Below are 24055 nucleotides of genomic sequence, written 5' to 3' on the forward strand. Positions count from 1 at the left end.
CATATATGGCTTTGGCGTTGCTTTTTGGTAATTAGAAGGCCGCTAAATGCCACTGCGCACCACAAGTGTATTATGCCCAGCAGTTAAGGGGTTAATTAGGGAGCTTTTAGGGAGCTTGTAGGGTTAATTTTAGCTTTAGTGTAGTAGACAACCCCAAGTATTGATCTAGGCACATTTTGGTATATTTCATGCCACCATTTCACCGCCAAATGCGATCAAATAAAAAAAAAAAAGTAAAATTTTTCACAATTTTAGGTTTCTCACTGAAATCATTTACAAACAGCTTGTGCAATTATGGCACAAATGGTTGTAAATGCTTGTCTGGGATCCCCTTTGTTCAGAAATAGCAGACATATATGACTTTGGCGTTGCTTTCTGGTAATTAGAAGGCCGCTAAATCCTGCTGCGCCTCACACGTGTATTATGGCTAGCAGTGAAGGGGTTAATTAGGGAGTTTGTAGGGAGCTTGCAGGGTTAATTTTAGCTTTAGTGTAGAGATCAGCCTCCCATCTGACACATCCCACCCACTGATCCCTCCCAAACAGCTCCCTTCCCTCCCCCACCCCACAATTGTCCCCGCCATCTTAAGTACTGGCAGAAAGTCTGCCAGTACAAAAATTGTTTTTTTTAGCATATTTACATATGCTACTGTGTAGGATCCCCCCCCCAAAACCGCTCTCTAACCCTCCCCTCTGCCTTATTGGGGGCCATCTTGGGTACTGGCAGCTGTCTGCCAGTACCCAGTTTGCAATAAAAAGTGCTTTTTTGTTTTTTTGTTTTTTCTGTAGTGTAGCTTCCCCACCCCCACACAGAAAAAACCCCCACCACCTTGCTGATCGTTTTTTTTTATATATATATTTGACATTTTTTTTAACATTTTTTCTTTTCAAAATTTTCTGTAGTGTAGCGGTTCCCACCCGCTCCCTCCCCGTGCACGCGCCCGCCCCCACTCTCCTGTGCACGCGAGCGCGCCCCCAGCCACCCCCGCCCACGATCCCGCCCCCCTTCACATAACCAGGGCCATCGATGGCCGCCTCCCGGTCCGGCTCCCACCCACCAACAAAGTAAGCCACCGATCTCCGGTGCAGAGAGGGCCACAGAGTGGCTCTCTCTGCACCGGATGGCTTAAAAAGGTTATTGCAGGATGCCTCCATATCGAGGCATCACTGCAATAACCGGAAAGCATCTGGAAGCGAGCAGGATCGCTTCCAGCTGCTTTCCACACTGAGGACGTGCAGGGTACATTCTCAGGCGTTAACTGCCTTTTTTTCTGAGGACGTACCCTGCACGTCCTCAGTCGTTAAGGGGTTAAAGGCGGTTTTCACTTTACAGCAGGGCTCCGGTTCCTAACCCGCTGTATGAGTGGGGTATATCTATATCCAATCAGTTATAAAATCACTTGTTAAACATATTTACACAATCTCAACAATATCACAAATGGTCCCGTAGTCAATCAATCAAACCTAACATCGTCTTTAGCCAAAAGCACATCTATATCGTTTTGTTGATCGCCTCGAGCAAATCAGATGAAGTTACTGTTCTAGTCTGGGTGTGTCACCTTATACAATTATACTAACCGCCTTCAAGGGGCTTGATCAATTACATCATCATACTGGCGATCACGTCATACTCCGAATGTTTAGGTCGATACATTGTATAATCCCACAATTTATACATTCTCAAAAATATAACTGAGTAGTAAGTTCCATTTATAAACTGTTTATTCATAACCTCTTATCTTGTATTTATTTGCTGTATAATAGGACCACTGAAGTCAAATGAAACTTTTATGATTCAGATAGCGCACACAATTTGAAACAACTTTCTAATTCACTTCCACTATCTTTTTAAATGCACACTTATTGGCTGATAAAAAAAACAAATTCGGAATCCAGAAAGGGATCCAAACAATTGGGGTGCGCTAAAAAAAATGTGAATCAGTCACTGCACAAACCGTCAATAAGATGATTGAATCGATATTGCCTAATGGCTCCTGTGAGACGAAAAGAGTGAAGTGAATGCAGTTCCGTAGTGGCTGCTATTCCGTGATGGCCGCTCCTCTGATCCTCGGTGTGTGGATTCTGTAGGATTAAAGTTGAAAAAGAGGGCGCCACATAGCGTGATAAAGTTTAAACAGAATGCAAGTTGAAATGAATCAAAAATGCTTACCAAATAGATATGCACCGTACTTTGACCGGTGCTGACAAGCCGGCTAACACTCACAGTGGTTAGTACACTGGTGTCTGTGGTCTGCAGCGTCTTGATGAAGGTCGAGTGATTCTGTCTGACTCTGTGTTTGGTCAATCACTTTCTTTACCAACGTGATATTGCTGTGTTAGATACACACTGCAAACAATGTGTCAGGCCTTGACCCTTGTAAATTGAAGATAAAAGCAAAGTACAACTTCCGTAAAAGTAAAAAAATATTTATTCCATACAAGTACCGCTACGCGTTTCTCGACCGCAACTGGTCGTTTCCTCAGGCATGAAATAGTGGATACAATTGATACAAAGTAAAAGGCTTATATGCAGTTGTATTTTAAAAACGGAAGTTGTCAAAGAACCTAAAAACCAATGATAGCTTAGTTGATACGGTGAGTATAATTGTCCCTGATTGCAGATTCAACTGTGAATTAACCCGTGAAACTGATAAAAAAAGTCTGATTCGGCTATTTAGTCTAACCTCAAAAAAAAAAAAAAAAAAAAAAAACATGATATTTTATTATCCATATTGATCGTGTCTGTGTTATGATATAAATGTGACAGTTTGATCTAACATCAAAACAAAGACATAGTATTTTGTTATCCATATAGATCGTATATGTTAGAATAAAAACTGCTGGAAAACATTAAAATTAAAAAGACAATGACACTGGTTAAAAAGGAGAAAAAATGTTGATGGTTTTGTTTTGAATCTGTAAAGGTTTTTTGAGAAGAACCATAGGATATATTGTTGCAATGAATGTATTGAGTATCTATATGTTAAAAGTGTGTAAAATTACAAGAGCGGTGGGATTACTCGGCCCTAGCAGAAAAAACAAGGGGCGCCACATAGCGTAATGCTGATTTTTGAAGGAATATATGATGTATTAATTTTATGAACTTGTATAGTGTATAAATATTGCTCTAATCCAAACATTTGCTGAATGTGTGAGGAATGTATAATATATAGGAATTCTTCTTTGTAATAAAAATATGTTAGTGACTTAATTTAAATAGATCGATCACTATGGAGTTCCTATAATACTTGGGCATAATCGATCAAATAAAATTATGGTGCCTGCAGACTTTTATTTGGTATGATGGATACCCTGTATGTGTTGGGACATGTTTGATTGAATCTTGATGTAGTCCTATGTGACCACTGTTTAAACTTATTATGATAAAACTCTGTGTTGACCTATATTATAAAGTCCCTATATATTCAGTTAATGGTATATGCAATCCCAGTACTATGTGCACCTTTGGGTGCTTGTGTGAAATAGTATATAAACATTGTGAAAATATAATTGCTAATAAAGGATTCCGGCTAATGTGAAAATGAGATGCAATATGTATGTATGGAAAAGGTTTATTTAAAGAATAAATAAAAAATATTGTACTATAATGACCGTGTTGGAAAAACGCTGGCCCATATCGATCATATGATGCCGATAGAAAGAAACATAAAATGAAAGAATCATTATTATGTAAAAACAATGTGCAGGGGGATTTGGGACCTGTGTGTCTGAAAGTGATGTGTATGTGGAAATGTTCAAGGGATAGGGGGTCCTGCTCATGTGATGAATATCGTGACCTTGTCGGTCCTAGGGAAAATGATTAGAACCAGATTTTGTTAGTTTGGGACAGCCCTACCAGAAATTTTACTAAAGATCTAATGGTGTTTGCCCACCACGTCAAATTGTTGGTGGTCCGTTTTGGGAAATAGAAGCAGTGTATGTTAAACTAATAATGCTTCTAAATCATGTTAAGCGGACATAAGCATCTATCTATTCTAGATTGAACTAATTGAGAGAATTTGGAACCCAATGCATGTTATTGGTGTTTTTTACTGGAGTGTGTCTAGTATAAGGAAAGAGTGCAAGATAATAAAATAATCGGATGAGCCATAAAAATATACATATATATACATATATATATATACACATGTATATTATATTACTAGCAATCTGACAATGTCATTAGTGTGTGAGTATTAATGTTTAAAGATATGCCAAAATGTAAATGATTCTATACTTTGCTGTGAAAGCATGCGATTCTGTCAATAAAGTTTTTAGTCTAATGAAATGGGAATGTGGAATAGTGGTGAATGAAGATGGCTTATATTCAGATGGGTTGAGCTACCAGATTTAGAGAAACCTTAATTGAAGGCAGCCAAGTCCAAGTTGGCATTTAAACCTTCCGGAAACAAAGTTTTCAATTTAAAAATCCAAAAGGTTTCTCGTTGTCTAAGTTTATTGACTCTATTATAATCTGAGGACTTGGGGATAAAATCTATAGGTAAATATTTAAAAATGTAAGGATTGCCTTGATGTTTTGTTATACAATGATTAGGGACACTATGTTTAATTTTTGATTTCTTGCAATTTTTACAATTACGAAAATGTTCACCCCACCTTGTTTTTGCCTTTCTGGAGGTGCGGCCAACGTATTGTAGGCCGCATACACATTCCAATAGATATATGACAAAAATGGAATCGCAATTGAAAAAGCCCTGGATAGGAAAAATTTCCCCAGTGATATGAGACTTAAATAGTTTAGCACCAGATTTGATATATTGACAGGAAATACATCCAGTTTTGCCACATTTGTAGATTCCCTGTAAGCCAAAAATACCCTTCTTGATTTTGTTGTCTTTAAATTTCTGTTGTATGTGTTTAACTATTTTACTCGGTGCTAGTCTACTTCTCAAAGTAGGAGCTCTCCTATAGACTATTCGTGGTTTGTCCTGTACGATACTTTTCAGTATGGGGTCCCTTTGGATGACATGCCAGTGTTTACAAATTATCTGTTGTATTTTGTAAAAGCTATTATTGTATTGCGTGATAAACATAGTGCTACTTTGCTCAGTTGTTTTATCCATTGTTTGATTGATGTTTTTGTTCTTAGATAATATTGCATTTCTATCTAATAATTTTGTTCTCGTTAATGCTTGATCTAGAATGTGGGCTGGATAACTTTTTTCCATGAATCTGTTGTATAAAATTTGGCTCTGGTCAAGAAAAGTTTGATATTCTGAACAGTTTTTCCTAATGCGTCTGAACTGGCTATATGGGACATTGTTAATCCAACTTCTATGATGGTTACTGTGGTATTCTAGATAGCTGTTGCTATCTACGTCCTTAAAGAACGTTTTAGATGTTATCGTCAGATTGGGTCCCCAACTGAGTACTAAATCTAAATATTCTATTGAATCAGTTTGTATGTTAGCTGTGAAAGAGATTCCCATATCATTGTTATTAAGATGTGAAACAAAAGATTCTGCTGATTCAAGATTGCCATTCCATATAAATAGCAGGTCGTCTATGTAACGGCCATAGAATGCCAGGCTCGCCCCAAGGTCCGCTTGGTGAATGTACACCTCCTCGAAGAGTCCCATAAAGAGATTAGCGAAACTTGGGGCGAACCTGGTACCCATGGCCGTTCCCCTGGTCTGTAAATAAAAACGATCTAAATATAAAAAATAATTATGTTGTAATATGTACTTGATGCATTCTAAAATAAAAGCTTTTTGTTCTTTAGGCAAATACAGGTCTTGTTCTAGAAAATGAGATACTGACAACAGTCCCAAATCATGGGTGATGTTTGAATAAAGAGAACTGACGTCGACTTATTGGCTGATGGCTACCACATGATGCAGTGGAAAGTAAAATAAAACTAACTTTGAAATTTCCCAGAAAAAAAAAATCTCCTACTCAGAAACTAAGTGCTTTTGCATTGTCTGTTTATTATGCATTCATTGACTATATGATATTCTACTGTGTTTATTGGTCCTTTTTAAGACAGTTACTATAACTGATTACATTTAAACTATTTTATTGCCATGTGGATCACACACGGACATCAATCTCCAACAATAGGAAGGGAAGCCCATCTTCTTTAGTTCAAACAAATATTCAATAGCAATCCTTTCAAATATCACATGCACAAATTGTGTTATTAATCCATATATACAAATATAAATGATGTTATAGTATCTTAAATCTATCTGTAATAATAAATTAAGAAGTTATTGTCCCCTGTACTATATTCCCTTTAGTGACATTTACAGTTTGTGTACCTTGAAACGAAGATTTGGCACGTATATATAAAAACAACAAGGGATCAATATATACTAGGTGTGTTAGTAAATATAATTTACTCAGACTCCACAGTTTGTATGGCTTTTTACTTGTGTGTTTTTTTTTTTTTTTGGTTTTTTTTTTAAAGCAAGACTGCCAGTTCATGTATTCAGTTTTACCTAGTTTCTAATACATATTGGGAATATTTAAGAGTGTTCATAATAAGCATCTTATTTTTATTTTATAAATATATAAACACATAGCAAATAAGACTTGGTAATGATAACTCTTTTAAGGGACATTAAACCCAAAACTTTTCTTTCATGATTCAGAGCATACATATTTTAAACAACTTTCCAATGGACTTCTATTATATAATTTGCTTTGTTCTATTGGTATCCTTGGTTGAAAAGCATACTTAGGCTCAGGAGCTGGAAGCTAGCTGCTTAGTGGTGGATGCTCATATATGTCTGTTGTCATTGGCTTAAAGATGTGTTTAGCTAGCTCCCAGTAATGCATTTCTGCTCATTCAATAAAGGATACCAAGAAAATTAAGCAAAATTGATAATAGAAGTAAATTGAAAATTTGTTTAAAATGGAATGCTCTATCTGAATCTTGAAAGAAAATGTTTGGGTTTCATATCCTTTTTAAGAGTGCCACTGTCCCTGTGATCAACAAGCCCAACCCTCCTGTGGCCTTGATAGGTTGTACCAGCACTTCATCAAATCATATTTACACAGACGAGCATTGGGTTGCTATGGGAATGAAAACAGGACTCTTAAGAAGTAGCACTGTTTAGTTACATAGTTATAGTACTGCTCGCTGCCTTCGTCATTCATGATTCCCCCGTGCTGAGCCGGTCCTGCTTGGTCCGTCACGTCACCAGCCGGAGGCTGCAGCATTAGTAAAGATTTGTGTGTATATGTGTGTATGTATATATATATATATATATATATATATATATATATATATATATATATATATATATATAATATTTAAACTTTGTCGACACCTGCTTTAAATACTTTGAATTTTTACCATCTGCTTGCCTTGAGGTCATTGTCACGTTTTCTTCACCCTTGTTCCTCATCACACAAATAAATCCAATTTTTTTAATTTTTCATCTCAAGTTTTACTTGTGAGAATGAAGCTATACCCCGTGATCAATGTATATATCAGAGAGAAAAAGCTTGGGATATACCTATTATGATATGGTCCCAAAACAAAATGATTTAGAAAGCAAAAGTTGTAGCTCTTTATGATGTTACAGATATGATCTATTCTGTAATCTAGAGGTGTTCATTTTAGCAGAAGTAGAAGATTTTTAGTTCCAGATTGGGAAATGCAGTTCATGAAAAATGTCCGTCCTTGTATTTTGATTTTGCTCTTTTGTCTTATGTATCCATTTTTATTTTTATTTTTTTTATTTTGTAGGAGAAAATATAAACATTTGCTGGAGCCCAGACGGTCAGACTATTGCCGTGGGAAACAAAGATGATATGGTGACCTTCATAGATGCCAAGTCTTATCGTTGCAGAGCAGAAGAGCAGTTCAAGTTTGAAGTGAATGAAATTTCCTGGAACAATGACAACAATATGTTTTTTCTAACAAATGGGAATGGCTGCATCAACATCCTGAGGTATGACAGTATAATACTGCACATCTGTTGACATCAATCATAAGCACCTTCTTGTGCTAGACACGCTTTTCATTAGAGACACAAGTAGATTGATTAAAAAGATCATTTTTTTGTTGTAATTATCCATACTAACAGAGGAGCGAGAATTAAACATTTAACATTTAATGACAGGTTTGTTATTATATGAGAATGTATCGCGTATGCACTTGACATATTTACAGTATTAGTTGGAACACTAAAGACACACACACTATTTTATAATTTTGAGAATAATAAAAAATCAAGCACACATTAGAATAGTCATGGTGAATTATTATTTTGAGAGCATGCACTCAAACTTGCAATAATCTGCTAAAAATCTCGAAAGTGCCCGCAGTATTTTTGTCTTTAAATGAAATTAAAATGGACAATAAAAAAACATTCAAAAAATGTTTTCTCTGAAATTCATAAAATAACAATTAAAGCTCAGTTGCTGATTTTATTATGCACTACAGTTGGTTGCAGCTAATGAAACCAAACAGTATATTAGTGATAGCCCAAATGGCCAGAAAATTTGTTATGAGTGACACCACCCGTGCCATCGGCTCACCAACCCAACATTATTATTTTTATAGCCCTAAATAACTCTTTGGGACATCTGTGTTCCTTTTATGGACAAAAAATGGCCACCTACACATTTCAGACTAAAAAAACATTTGACCAGGACATATAGTTGCAGTGAATGAACAAGGTATATATTTGGTAGTTATGAAACACCTGTGACATCATTATTTACTTATTTTCAGTTACCCAGAGCTGAAGCCTGTACAGTCAATCAACGCTCACCCTTCCAATTGCATCTGTATAAAATTTGATCCGACTGGGAAATACTTTGCCACAGGTAGTGCAGATGCTCTGGTCAGCCTCTGGGATGTAGAGGAGCTTGTGTGTGTGCGCTGCTTCTCAAGGTAGGGGTACTTGTGCGTATCAGGTTTGCCTCTTTTTATTGGAAAGACAATAAATTATAATTTAATTATTTTGAGATGGGATTACGTTATGTTTTTCAATTTATGTTTTCAATTAATTAATACAAGCACTTTTGTATATTTCTCTTTTTGTGGTCTTCAGTTGCTGGACATTATGTTCAATATGTTTAAGAATTACGTATCTTGATATTCTGGAGCGATATTGGTAGCTACAGGCAAATTGTATTCAAATCATAGAGTGAAAAACGTATGTCATGCCTAAATGAACTATGCTATTTCTATGTGGGGGGGGTTTTCTATATATTTTAAACTGACCTTTTACATTTCATATAAATTGGTGAACCCTAGCTAAAACTTTGATGGTCAAGTATGTATATGACAACAATTCTCTGTATTTTCTGATATATAAATGTTTTATTTTGGAAAACAAATCTCTAGTAAGCATTGTCTGTTTTATCTTGCTTCTAATTTAGCATTGCATTTCTATTGCTCTAGATTAGACTGGCCTGTCAGGACATTAAGCTTCAGTTATGATGGAAAGATGCTTGCATCTGCATCCGAAGACCATTTTATTGACATTGCACGTGTAGAGACAGGTAACTATCATTTTTATTTCTTGTTTTACCAAAATAAGTTCTTAATTTTGTGCCAGCAGGATGCTCTCACTCATGCCGTATTGGGAAATGTAATATTTGGGCTTGTTTATTTGGTGGAAAAATAGGTAGTGATAAGTTTGAAATATATTTGATTTAGAGATGCACCGAAATTTCCGCCACAGAAACATTTCGGCCAAAAATGGCATTTTTGGCTATTTTGGTTTTCGAGTTTTTTGCCTGTTATTTTCGGTAAAATTATTGTGTAGCATGTTTCAAATTTGATGCTAGCCTATAGCTGCCTTTTAAGTTAATTACTTGACTTACTGTTTTGCATATAATGAGTTTTCTAGGACTATACTTTATTTGGATGATTGGTAAAAAAACAAAACTGTTAAATCTGATTCTGTTACATAGAACTAAATAAAGAATAATACAGTACATTGATATTTAATATTGTTTTAAGTAGGGATGCACAGAAATTTTGGTCACAGAAACATTTTGGCTGAAAATGGCATTGTAATTTTTTTGCCTGTATTTTTTTTTTCTTGGAAAAAATTATTGTGTAGCATATTATTGTTTTAAGATATTTTTGTCCAATTTTAATGTGTTACTTTCAATAAAAGTGTGTGCTTTTTTTTTTTTTTTTTTTTTTTTTTTTTTTTTTTTTATTGGCTTGAACGTTTTCAATTCAGATTCATTCATTAAATAGTCTTAATTATGCAAAAAAAAAAAATATTTGAAAAAAAGACATTTTCGGTATCGGTTTTCAGGCAAGTGCATCCCGGATTTTCGGTTTCGATCCAGAATTTCCATTTCGGTGCATCACTAATTTGATTCATAGTAATGCAGAAATGCGACAAGGCAAGGTTAGAATAATATTGTATACACAAGTTTAATAAAATCTTATTTGATGTACTGATTGCTCTTGAAAAAGGCAGTTTATCTGCTGATCTGCTGGAATGCTTGTAGCATTTTAATTATGGCTCTATTTGGCTTTTATTATACTTTTAAATACACTCAGTGTGAAGAGTAGCAGTATTTGGATGAAGTTTGTCCTATTGGAGATTTAATAAACTTCTTTTTGGACCATATTTCCCTGTGAGTACGTAAAGGGACAGAAAGTCCAAATTAAACAAATTTAAACAACTTTCCACTTTACTTTTATCATCAAATTTGCTTTGTTTGCTTGGTATTCTTAGTTGAAAGCTAAAGCTAGGTAGGCTCATATGCTAATTTCTAAGCCCTTGAATGCTGCCTCTTATCTGAATGCATTTGACAGTTTTTCACAGCCATAGGGCGTTAATGTGTGCCATATAGATAACGTGCTCATGCTTGGGAAGTTATTAAAGAGTCAGCACTAACTGCCTGAAATGCAAGTCTGTCAAAAGATCTGAGATAAGGAGGCAGTCTGCAGAAGTTTAGATACAGGGTAATCACAGAGGTAAAAAGTGTATTAATATAACCACGTTGGTTTTGCAAAACTGGGGTAAATAAAGGGATTATCTATCTTTTAAATAACATTTCTTTCATGTAATTAGCAAGAGTCCATGAGCTAGTGACGTATGGGATATACATTCCTACCAGGAGGGGCAAAGTTTCCCAAACCTCAAAATGCCTATAAATACACCCCTCACCACACCCACAAATCAGTTTTACAAACTTTGCCTCCTATGGAGGTGGTGAAGTAAGTTTGTGCTAGATTCTACGTTGATATGCGCTCCGCAGCAGGTTGGAGCCCGGTTTTCCTCTCAGCGTGCAGTGAATGTCAGAGGGATGTGAGGAGAGTATTGCCTATTTGAATTCAATGATCTCCTTCTACGGGGTCTATTTCATAGGTTCTCTGTTATCGGTCGTAGAGATTCATCTCTTACCTCTCTTTTCAGATCGGCGATATACTCTTATTTATATACCATTACCTCTGCTGATTTTCGTTTCAGTACTGGTTTGGCTTTCTACAACATGTAGATGAGTGTCCTGGGGTAAGTAAGTCTTATTTTCTTTGACACTCTAAGCTATGGTTGGGCACTTTTTTATAAAGTTCTAAATATATGTATTCAAACATTTATTTGCCTTGACTCAGGATGTTCAACATTCCTTATTTCAGACAGTCAGTTTCATATTTGGGATAATGCATATGAATAAATCAATTTTTTTCTTACCTTAAAATTTGACTTTTTCCCTGTGGGCTGTTAGGCTCGCGGGGGCTGAAAATGCTTCTTTCTCTTGTTAAGTGTATCCAGTCCACGGATCATCCATTACTTATGGAATATATTCTCCTTCCCAACAGGAAGTTGCAAGAGTCCACCCACAGCAAAGCTGCTATATAGCTCCTCCCCTAACTGCCATATTCAGTCATTCTCTTGCAAGCCTCAACATAGATAGGAGGTCGTGAGAGTCTGTGGTGCTTTCTACTTAGTTTATTCTTCAATCAAAAGTTTGTTATTTTTAAATGGCACCGGAGTGTGCTGTTTATCTCAGGCAGTATTTGGAAGAAGAATCTGCCTGCGTTTTTCTATGATCTTAGCAGACGTAACTAAGATCCATTTGCTGTTCTCACACATTCTGAGGAGTGAGGTAGTTCAGAGGGGGAATGGCGTGCAGGTTTTCCTGCAGATAAGGTATGTGCAGTAAAATATTTTTCTAGGAATGGAATTGACTAAGAAAATACTGCTGATACCGAAATAATGTAAGTAAAGCCTTAAATGCAGCGATAGCGACTGGTATCAGGCTTATTAATAGAGATACATACTCTTATAAAAATGTGTTTTAAAACGTTTGCTGGCATGTTTAATCGTTTTTTTAACGTACATTGGTGATAACACTGTAATGTTGGTATAGTGCAGTAAAATATTTTTCTAGGAATGGAATTGACTAAGAAAATACTGCTGATACCGAAATAATGTAAGTAAAGCCTTAAATGCAGTAAAAGCGACTGGTATCAGGCTTATTAATAGAGATGCATACTCTTGTAAAAATGTGTTTTAAAACGTTTGCTGGCATGTTTAATCGTTTTTTAACATTTGTTTGGTGATGAAACTTATTGGGGCCTAAGTTTTTTCCACATGGCTGGCTTAAATTTTGCATAGAAACAGTTAACTGAAGCTTCCCACTGTTGGCTGTGGCAGTTTGTTGTGTCTGTTTTTAAAAACGTCTGTCGTTTTTTTGATCTGTTTTTTGCATTAAGGGGTTAATCATCCATTTGCAAGTGGGTGCAATGCTCTGTTACCTTATTACATGTACTGTAAAAATTTCGTTTGTTTTACTGCCTTTTTCTCCAACATAGGTGTGTCCGGTCCACGGCGTCATCCTTACTTGTGGGATATTCTCTTCCCCAACAGGAAATGGCAAAGAGCCCAGCAAAGCTGGTCACATGATCCCTCCTAGGCTCCGCCTACCCCAGTCATTCTCTTTGCCGCTGTACAGGCAACATCTCCACGGAGATGGCTTAGAGTTTTTTAGTGTTTAACTGTAGTTTTTATTATTCAATCAAGAGTTTGTTATTTTAAAATAGTGCTGGTATGTACTATTTACTCTGAAACAGAAAAGAGATGAAGATTTCTGTTTGTATGAGGAAAATGATTTTAGCAACCGTTACTAAAATCCATGGCTGTTCCACACAGGACTGTTGAGAGGAATTAACTTCAGTTGGGGGAACAGTGAGCAGTCTCTTGCTGCTTGAGGTATGACACATTCTAACAAGACGATGTAATGCTGGAAGCTGTCATTTTCCCTATGGGATCCGGTAAGCCATGTTTATTAAGATAGTAAATAAGGGCTTCACAAGGGCTTATTAAGACTGTAGACTTTTTCTGGGCTAAATCGATTCATATATTACACATATTTAGCCTTGAGGAATCATTTAATCTGGGTATTTTGATAAGATTATATCGGCAGGCACTGTTTTAGACACCTTATTCTTTAGGGGCTTTCCCAAATCATAGGCAGAGCCTCATTTTCGCGCCGGTGTTGCGCACTTGTTTTTGAGAGGCATGACATGCAGTCGCATGTGTGAGGAGCTCTGATACATAGAAAAGACTTTCTGAAGGCGTCATTTGGTATCGTATTCCCCTTTGGGCTTGGTTGGGTCTCAGCAAAGCAGATACCAGGGACTGTAAAGGGGTTAAAGTTAAAAACGGCTCCGGTTCCGTTATTTTAAGGGTTAAAGCTTCCAAATTTGGTGTGCAATACGTTTAAGGCTTTAAGACACTGTGGTGAAATTTTGGTGAATTTTGAACAATTCCTTCATATTTTTTCGCAATTGCAGTAATAAAGTGTGTTCAGTTTAAAATTTAAAGTGACAGTAACGGTTTTATTTTAAAACGTTTTTTGTACTTTGTTATCAAGTTTATGCCTGTTTAACATGTCTGAACTACCAGATAGACTGTGTTCTGAATGTGGGGAAGCCAGAGTTCCTTCTCATTTAAATAAATGTGATTTATGTGACAATGACAATGATGCCCAAGATGATTCCTCAAGTGAGGGGAGTAAGCATGGTACTGCATCATTCCCTCCTTCGTCTACACGAGTCTTGCCCACTCAGGAGGCCCCTAGTACATCTAGCGCGCCAATACTCCTTACTATGCAACAATTAACGGCTGTAATGGATAATTCTATCAAAAACATTTTAGCCAAAATGCCCACTTATCAGCGTAAGCGCGACTGCTCTGTTTTAGATACTGAAGAGCATGACGACGCTGAGGATAATGGTTCTGAAAGGCCCCTACACCAGTCTGATGGGGCCAGTGAGGTTTTGTCTGAGGGAGAAATTTCAGATTCAGGGAAAATTTCTCAACAAGCTGAACCCGATGTGATTACATTTAAATTTAAGTTGGAACATCTCCGCGCTCTGCTTAAGGAGGTATTATCCACTCTGGATGATTGTGAGAATTTGGTCATCCCAGAGAAACTATGTAAAATGGACAAGTTCCTAGAGGTCCCGGGGCTCCCAGAAGCTTTTCCTATACCCAAGCGGGTGGCGGACATTGTAAATAAAGAATGGGAAAGGCCCGGTATACCTTTCGTCCCTCCCCCCATATTTAAAAAATTGTTTCCTATGGTCGACCCCAGAAAGGACTTATGGCAGACAGTCCCCAAGGTCGAGGGAGCGGTTTCCACTTTAAACAAACGCACCACTATACCCATAGAAGATAGTTGTGCTTTCAAAGATCCTATGGATAAAAAATTAGAAGGTTTACTTAAAAAGATGTTTGTTCAGCAGGGTTACCTTCTACAACCAATTTCATGCATTGTCCCTGTCACTACAGCCGCGTGTTTCTGGTTCGATGAGCTAGTAAAGGCGGTCGATAGTGATTCTCCTCCTTATGAGGAGATTATGGACAGAATCAGTGCTCTCAAATTGGCTAATTCTTTCACCCTAGACGCCACTTTGCAATTGGCTAGGTTAGCGGCTAAGAATTCTGGGTTTGCTATTGTGGCGCGCAGAGCGCTTTGGTTGAAATCTTGGTCAGCTGATGCGTCTTCCAAGAACAAACTACTTAACATTCCTTTCAAGGGGAAAACGCTGTTTGGCCCTGACTTGAAAGAGATTATCTCTGATATCACTGGGGGTAAGGGCCACGCCCTTCCTCAGGATCGGCCTTTCAAGGCCAAAAATAAACCTAATTTTCGTCCCTTTCGTAGAAACGGACCAGCCCAAAGTGCTACGTCCTCTAAGCAAGAGGGTAATACTTCTCAAGCCAAGCAAGCTTGGAGACCAATGCAAGGCTGGAACAAGGGAAAGCAGGCCAAGAAACCTGCCACTGCTACCAAGACAGCATGAAATGTTGGCCCCCGATCCGGGACCGGATCTGGTGGGGGGCAGACTCTCTCTCTTCGCTCAGGCTTGGGCAAGAGATGTTCTGGATCCTTGGGCACTAGAAATAGTCTCCCAAGGTTATCTTCTGGAATTCAAGGGGCTTCCCCCAAGGGGGAGGTTCCACAGGTCTCAGTTGTCTTCAGACCACATAAAAAGACAGGCATTCTTACATTGTGTAGAAGACCTGTTAAAAATGGGAGTGATTCATCCTGTTCCATTAGGAGAACAAGGGATGGGGTTCTACTCCAATCTGTTCATAGTTCCCAAAAAAGAGGGAACGTTCAGACCAATCTTAGATCTCAAGATCTTAAACAAGTTTCTCAAGGTTCCATCGTTCAAAATGGAAACCATTCGAACAATTCTTCCTTCCATCCAGGAAGGTCAATTCATGACCACGGTGGATTTAAAGGATGCGTATCTACATATTCCTATCCACAAGGAACATCATCGGTTCCTAAGGTTCGCATTCCTGGACAAGCATTACCAGTTCGTGGCGCTTCCTTTCGGATTAGCCACTGCTCCAAGGATTTTCACAAAGGTACTAGGGTCCCTTCTAGCGGTGCTAAGACCAAGGGGCATTGCTGTAGTACCTTACTTGGACGACATTCTGATTCAAGCGTCGTCCCTTCCTCAAGCAAAGGCTCACACGGACATCGTCCTGGCCTTTCTCAGATCTCACGGATGGAAAGTGAACGTGGAAAAGAGTTCTCTATCTCCGTCGACAAGGGTTCCCTTCTTGGGAACAATAATAGACTCCTTAGAAATGAGGATTTTTCTGACAGAGGCCAGAAAAACAAAACTTCTAAACTCTTGTCGGATACTTCATTCCGTTCCTCTTCCTTCCATAGCGCAGTGCATGGAAGTGATAGGTTTGATGGTAGCGGCAATGGACATAGTTCCTTTTGCGCGCATTCATCTAAGACCATTACAACTGTGCATGCTCAGTCAGTGGAATGGGGACTATACAGACTTGTCTCCGAAGATACGAGTAAATCAGAGGACCAGAGACTCACTCCGTTGGTGGCTGTCCCTGGACAACCTGTCACAAGGGATGACCTTCCGCAGACCAGAGTGGGTCATTGTCACGACCGACGCCAGTCTGATGGGCTGGGGCGCGGTCTGGGGATCCCTGAAAGCTCAGGGTCTTTGGTCTCGGGAAGAATCTCTTCTACCGATAAATATTCTGGAACTGAGAGCGATATTCAATGCTCTCAAGGCTTGGCCTCAGCTAGCGAGGGCCAAGTTCATACGGTTTCAATCAGACAACATGACGACTGTTGCGTACATCAACCATCAGGGGGGAACAAGGAGTTCCCTGGCGATGGAAGAAGTGACCAAAATCATTCAATGGGCGGAGACTCACTCCTGCCACCTGTCTGCAATCCACATCCCAGGAGTGGAAAATTGGGAAGCGGATTTTCTGAGTCGTCAGACATTGCATCCGGGGGAGTGGGAACTCCATCCGGAAATCTTTGCCCAAATCACTCAACTGTGGGGCATTCCAGACATGGATCTGATGGCCTCTCGTCAGAACTTCAAGGTTCCTTGCTACGGGTCCAGATCCAGGGATCCCAAGGCGACTCTAGTAGATGCACTAGTAGCACCTTGGACCTTCAAACTAGCTTATGTATTCCCGCCGTTTCCTCTCATCCCCAGGCTGGTAGCCAGGATCAATCAGGAGAGGGCGTCGGTGATCTTGATAGCTCCTGCGTGGCCACGCAGGACTTGGTATGCAGATCTGGTGAATATGTCATCGGCTCCACCATGGAAGCTACCTTTGAGACGAGACCTTCTTGTTCAAGGTCCGTTCGAACATCCGAATCTGGTCTCACTCCAGCTGACTGCTTGGAGATTGAACGCTTGATCTTATCGAAGCGAGGGTTCTCAGATTCTGTTATTGATACTCTTGTTCAGGCCAGAAAGCCTGTAACTAGAAAAATTTACCACAAAATTTGGAAAAAATATATCTGTTGGTGTGAATCTAAAGGATTCCCTTGGGACAAGGTTAAGATTCCTAAGATTCTATCCTTCCTTCAAGAAGGATTGGAAAAAGGATTATCTGCAAGTTCCTTGAAGGGACAGATTTCTGCCTTGTCTGTGTTACTTCACAAAAAGCTGGCAGCTGTGCCAGATGTTCAAGCCTTTGTTCAGGCTCTGGTTAGAATCAAGCCTGTTTACAAACCTTTGACTCCTCCTTGGAGTCTCAACTTAGTTCTTTCAGTTCTTCAGGGGGTTCCGTTTGAACCTTTACATTCCGTTGATATTAAGTTATTATCTTGGAAAGTTTTGTTTTTGGTTGCAATTTCTTCTGCTAGAAGAGTTTCAGAATTATCTGCTCTGCAGTGTTCTCCTCCTTATCTGGTGTTCCATGCAGATAAGGTGGTTTTACGTACTAAACCTGGTTTTCTTCCAAAAGTTGTTTCTAACAAAAACATTAACCAGGAGATTATCGTACCTTCTCTATGTCCGAAACCAGTTTCGAAGAAGGAACGTTTGTTGCACAATTTGGATGTTGTTCGCGCTCTAAAATTCTATTTAGATGCTACAAAGGATTTTAGACAAACATCTTCCTTGTTTGTTGTTTATTCCGGTAAAAGGAGAGGTCAAAAAGCAACTTCTACCTCTCTCTCTTTTTGGATTAAAAGCATCATCAGATTGGCTTACGAGACTGCCGGACGGCAGCCTCCCGAAAGAATCACAGCTCATTCCACTAGGGCTGTGGCTTCCACATGGGCCTTCAAGAACGAGGCTTCTGTTGATCAGATATGTAGGGCAGCGACTTGGTCTTCACTGCACACTTTTACCAAATTTTACAAGTTTGATACTTTTGCTTCTTCTGAGGCTATTTTTGGGAGAAAGGTTTTGCAAGCCGTGGTGCCTTCCATCTAGGTGACCTGATTTGCTCCCTCCCATCATCCGTGTCCTAAAGCTTTGGTATTGGTTCCCACAAGTAAGGATGACGCCGTGGACCGGACACACCTATGTTGGAGAAAACAGAATTTATGTTTACCTGATAAATTACTTTCTCCAACGGTGTGTCCGGTCCACGGCCCGCCCTGGTTTTTTAATCAGGTCTGATAATTTATTTTCTTTAACTACAGTCACCACGGTATCATATGGTTTCTCCTATGCAAATATTCCTCCTTAACGTCGGTCGAATGACTGGGGTAGGCGGAGCCTAGGAGGGATCATGTGACCAGCTTTGCTGGGCTCTTTGCCATTTCCTGTTGGGGAAGAGAATATCCCACAAGTAAGGATGACGCCGTGGACCGGACACACCGTTGGAGAAAGTAATTTATCAGGTAAACATAAATTCTGTTTTTTCACTGTTTTTCAAATTTTGACAAAATTTGTTTCTCTTAAAGGCACAGTAACGTTTTATATATTTGCTTGTTAACTTGATTTAAAGTGTTTTCCAAGCTTACTAGTCTCATTATTAGTCTGTTCTAACATGTCTGACATAGAGGAAGCTCTGTGTTCATTATGTTTTAAAGCCATGGTGGAACCCCATCTTAGAATGTGTACCAGATGCACTGATTTCATGTTAAACAATAAAGATCATTTTTTGTCTTTAAAAACATTATCACCAGAGGATTCTGTCGTGGGGGTAGTTATGCCGACTAACTCTCCCCACGTGTCAGACCTTTTGACTCCCGCTTTAGGGACTCACGCTCAAATGGCGCCAAGTACATCAAGGGCACCCATAGCGTTTCTTTTACCAGGGGATTCTGTCGAGGGGAAAGTTATGCCGACTAACTCTCCCCACGTGTCAGACCCTTCGACTCCCGCTTCAGGGACTCACGCTCAAATGGCGCCTAGTACATCAAGGGCGCCCATAGCGTTTATTTTACAAGACATGGCAAAGGTGGTGAATAATATTCTGGCAGCAGTATTAGTCAGACTACCTGAAATTAAAGGAAAGCAGTTAGCTCTGGGGGTAGATACAGAGCATACAGACGCTTTAAGAACCATGTATGATACTACCTCACAATATGCTTAGTCTGTGGGTGATTTTTTTTTTTTTTTTGACTCAGGGAAGATGATTTAACCTGATTCTGATATTTCTACATTTAAAATTTGTGCTTGAGAACCTCCACTTGTTGCTCAGGGAGGCTTTGGCTGCTCTGAATGAATGTGTACAATCGCAGGGCCAGAGAAATTGTGTAGACTGGATAAATAATATGCAGTGCCGGTGTGTACTGATGTTTTTCCAATACCTAAAGAGGTTTACTAAAATTTTTTTAATAAGGAATGGGATAGACCAGGTGTGCCGTTCTCTTCCCCTCCTATTTTTTAGAAGAATGTTTTCTAATAGTTACCACCACACGGGACTTCTGGCAGACAGTTCCTAAGGTGGAGAGAAGAGTTTCTACTCTAGCTAAGCGTACCACTACCTCTGACGAGGACAGTTGTGCTTTTTAGATCCAATGGATAAAAAATGTTTATTCAACAGGGTTTTATCCTGCAGCCCCTTGCATACATTGCTTCTGTCACTGCTGCTGCGGCGTTCTGGGTTGAGTCTCTTGATGAGGCTTTACAGTTAAGTGACTCCATTGGATGAATATATTTGACAAGCTTATGCTAGCCAATTCCTTTGTTTTCTGATGCCTTGTTCATTTGACTAGACTAACGGCTAAGAATTCTGTTTTTTACTATACTGGCGCGCAGAGCGCTATGGCTTATATCATGGTCAGCTGTCGTGACTTTAATAAATAAGCTACTTAACTTCCCTTCAAGGGGCAGACCCTATTCGGGCCTGGTTTGAAGGAGATTATTGCTTATATCTCTGGAGGAAAAGGTCATGCCCTTCCTCAGGATAGGTCCAAATCAAGGGCCAAAAGGAAAAAAAAAAAAAAAAAAAGTCTAATTTTCGTGCCTTTTAAAAACTTCAGGGCAGGTGTGGCATCCTCTTCCTCTAAGGCAAAACAAGAGGGAATTTTTGCTCAGTCCAAGGCGGTCTGGAGACAATCGGACCTGGAACAAAGATAAGCAGGCCAAGGAGCCTGCTGCTGCCTCTAAGGCAGCATGAAGGAACGGACCCCTATCCGGTAACGGATCCTATAGGGGGCAGACTTTCATTCTTCGCCCAGGCGTGGGCAAGAGATGCCCAGGATCCCTAGGCATTGGAATTTATATCCCAGAGATATCTTCTGGATTTCAAAGATTCCCCCCCAAAAAAAGGGGAGATTTCGCCTTTCACAATTATCTGCAAACCAGATAAAGAAGGAGGCATTCTTACATTGTGTACGAGATCCATCCAGTTCCAAGAGAGGAACAGGGACAGAGTTTTTACTCAAATCTGTTTGTGGTTCCCAAGGAGAGGGAACCTTCAGACCTATTTTGGATCTAAAGATCTTAAACAAATTCCTCAGAATTCTGTCATTTAAGATGGAAACTATTCGTACCATCTTAACTATGATCCAGGAGAGTCAATAGAGGACTACAATGGATTTGAAGGATGCTTATCCTCACATTGTGATGCATAAAGATCACCATCGTTTTTCAGGTTTGCCTTTCTAGACGGGCATTACCAGTTTGTAGCTCTTTCCTTTGGGATATCTACAGCCCCAAGAATCTTTATGGAGGTTCTGGGGTCGCTTTGGCGGTCGGGGCATAGAAGTGGCTCCTTATTTAGACGACATCCTGATACAGGCGTCATCCAAATTGCCCAGTCTCATACGGACGTAGTACTGGCATTTCTGAGATCACATGGGTGGAAAGTGAACAAGGAAAGAGTTCTCTATCCCCAATCTCAAGGGTTTCCCTCCTAGGGACTCTGATAGATTCTGTAGAAATGAAAATTTACCTGACGGAGTCCAGGTTGTCAAAGTTTCTAAATTTCTGCCGTGTTTTTTTCATCTCATCCGCGCCCTTCGGTGGCTCAGTACATGAATGTATAATAAATATTCTGGAACTGGGAGTGATATTCCATGCTCTTCAGACTTGGCCTCAGTTAGCAACTCTGAGGTACATCATACTCAGTCGGACAATATACACGACTGTGGCTTACATCAGCCATCAAGGGGGAACAGAAGTTCCCTAGCGATGTTAGAAGTCTTACAATAATTCACTGGACAGAGACTCACTCTTGTCTATCAGCTATCCATATCCCAGGTGTTGAGAACTGGGAGGTGGATTTTCTAAGTCGTCAGACTTTTCTTCCGGGGGAGTGGGATTTCCTCCGGAGGTCAAGACCAAGCAGGAGAGGGCTTTGGTGTTTTTGACAGCGCCTGCGTAGCCTCGCAGGACCTGGTATGCAGATCTGGTGGACATGTCATCCTTTCCATCACGGTCTCTGCTTCTGAGACAGGTCCCTCTACCTCAGGGTCCTTTCAACCATCTAAATAGAATCAATCTGAGATGGACTGCCTGGAGACTGAACGCTTGATGTTATCAAAGCATGGCTTCTCCGAGTCAGTCATTGATACCTTAATACAGACATGAAAGCCTGTCTCTAGGAAAATTGAACATAGATATGGTGTAAATATCTGATTGTTATGAATCCAAGGGTTACTCATGGAGTAAAGTCTGGATTCCCAGGATATTATCTTTTCTCCAAGATGTTTTGGAGAAAAGGGTTGTCAGCTAATTCCTTAAAAGGGGACAGATTTTTACTCTGTCTATTTTTTTTGCACAAGCGTCTGGCAGGTATTCTAGACGTTCAGGCATTTGGTCAGGCTTTGGTTAGATCCAAGCCTGTGTTTAAAACTGTTGCTCCGCCATGGAGCTTAAACCTGATTCTTAAGGTTCTTCAAGAAGTTCCGTTTGAACCTTTTTTGTTCCATAGATATCAATCTTTATCTTGGAAAGTTCCTTTTGGGTAGCTATTTCCTCGACTCGTAGAGTCTCCAAGTTATCTGTGTTACAATGTGATTCTCCTTATCTGGTCCTTCGTACGGATAAGGTAGTGCTGCGTACCAACCTGGGTTTTTTCCTAAGGTGGTATCTAACAAGTACATCACTCAAGAGATAGTTGTTCCATGCTTGTATCCTAATCCTTCCTCAAAGAAGGAACGTCTATTACACAATATTGGACGTGGTTTGTGCTTTAAAGTTTTACTTACAAGCTACTACAGTTTTCATCAAACGTTCACCTTGTTTGTTGTCTATTCTGGACAGAGGAGAGGTCAAAAGACTTCAGCAGCCTCTCTGTCTTTTTGGTTAAAAAGCATAATTCATTTAGCTTATGAGACTGCTGGACAGCAGCCTCCTGAAGGGATTACAGCTCATTCTACTAGAGCTGTGGTTTTCACTTGGGCCTTTTTTAAATGTGGCTTCTGTTGAACAGATTTACAAGACGGAGTCTTGGTCTGCGCTTCATACTTTTCAAATTTAACAAATTTGATACCTTGCTTCTTCGGAGGCTATTTTTAGGAGAAAGGGTTTTTTACAGGCAGTGGTAACTTCCGTTTAAGTACCTGCCTTGTCCCTCCCATCATCCGTGTACTTTAGCTTTGGTATTGGTATTCCATAAGTAATGGATGATCCGTGGACTGGATACACTTAACAAGAGAAAACATAATTTATGCTTACCTGATAAATTTATTTCTCTTGTAGTGTATCCAGTCCACGGCCCGCCCTGTCACTTTAAAGCAGGTAATTTTTTCATTTGAACTACAGTCACCACTGCACCCTATGGTTTTTCCTTTCTCTGCATGTTTTCGGTTGAATGACTGAATATGGCAGTTAGGGGAGGAGCTATATAGCAGCTTTGCTGTGGGTGGACTCTTGCAACTTCCTATTGGGAAGGAGAATATATTCCATAAGTAATGGATGATCCGTGGACTGGATACACTACAAGAGAAATAAATTTATCAGGTAAGCATAAATTATGTTTTTATTGCGTCATTCTTGGCGCGGACTTTATTGGCGCAAATTTTTTTTTCTGTTTCCGGCGTCATACGTGTCGCCGGAAGTTGCGTCATTTTTGACGTTCTTTTGCGCCAAAAGTGTCGGCGTTCCGGATGTGGCGTCATTTTTGGCGCAAAAAGCATTTAGGCGCCAAATAATGTGGGCGTCTTTTGGCGCTAAAAAAATATGGGCGTCACTATTGTCTCCACATTATTTAAGTCTCATTATTTATTGCTTCTGGTTGCTAGAAGCTTGTTCACTGGCATTTTTTTCCCATTCCTGAAACTGTAATTTAAGGAATTTGATCAATTTTGCTTTATATGTTGTTTTTTCTATTACATATTGCAAGATGTCCCACGTTGAAACTGAGTCAGAAGATACTTCTGGAAAATCGCTGCATGGTGCTGGAGCTACCAAAGCTAAGTGTATCTGCTGTAAACTTATGGTATCTGTTCCTCCAGCTGTTGTTTGTACTGTTTGTCATGACAAACTTGTTAATGCAGATAATATTTCCTTTAGTACTGTTACATTACCTGTTGCTGTTCCGTCAACATCTAATACTCAGAGTGTTCCTGATAACATAAGAGATTTTGTTTCTAAATCCATTAAGAAGGCTATGTCTGTTATTCCTCCTTCTAGTAAACGTAAAAAGTCTTTTAAAACTTCTAATTTTTCAGATGAATTTTTAAATGAACATCATCATTCTGATAATGGTTCTTCTGGTTCAGAGGATTCTGTCTCAGAGGTTGATGCTGATAAATCTTCATATTTATTTAAAATGGAATTTATTCGTTCTTTACTTAAAGAAGTCCTAATTGCATTGGAAATTGAGGATTCTGGTCCTCTTGATACTAAATCTAAACGTTTAGATAAGGTTTTTAAATCTCCTGTAGTTATTCCAGAAGTT

At 39.3% G+C, this 24055-nt stretch overlaps 1 protein-coding gene across 1 annotated transcript in view; it reads left to right on the top strand.

The window, feature by feature from the left end:
• The window catches only part of THOC3 (THO complex subunit 3), a 46886-nt gene that overhangs the window by 12808 nt on the left and 10023 nt on the right, over window positions 1-24055 (top strand). Inside the window, exons 3-5 of the mRNA XM_053717081.1 lie at window positions 7717-7921; window positions 8707-8868; window positions 9382-9482. Of these exons, the coding sequence (XP_053573056.1) occupies window positions 7717-7921; window positions 8707-8868; window positions 9382-9482 (468 nt within the window). The remainder of the gene's footprint in view (window positions 1-7716; window positions 7922-8706; window positions 8869-9381; window positions 9483-24055) is intronic.

The sequence above is a fragment of the Bombina bombina genome, chromosome 6 (genome assembly GCF_027579735.1).
Source record: "Bombina bombina isolate aBomBom1 chromosome 6, aBomBom1.pri, whole genome shotgun sequence".
Taxonomy (NCBI): Eukaryota; Metazoa; Chordata; class Amphibia; order Anura; family Bombinatoridae; genus Bombina; species Bombina bombina.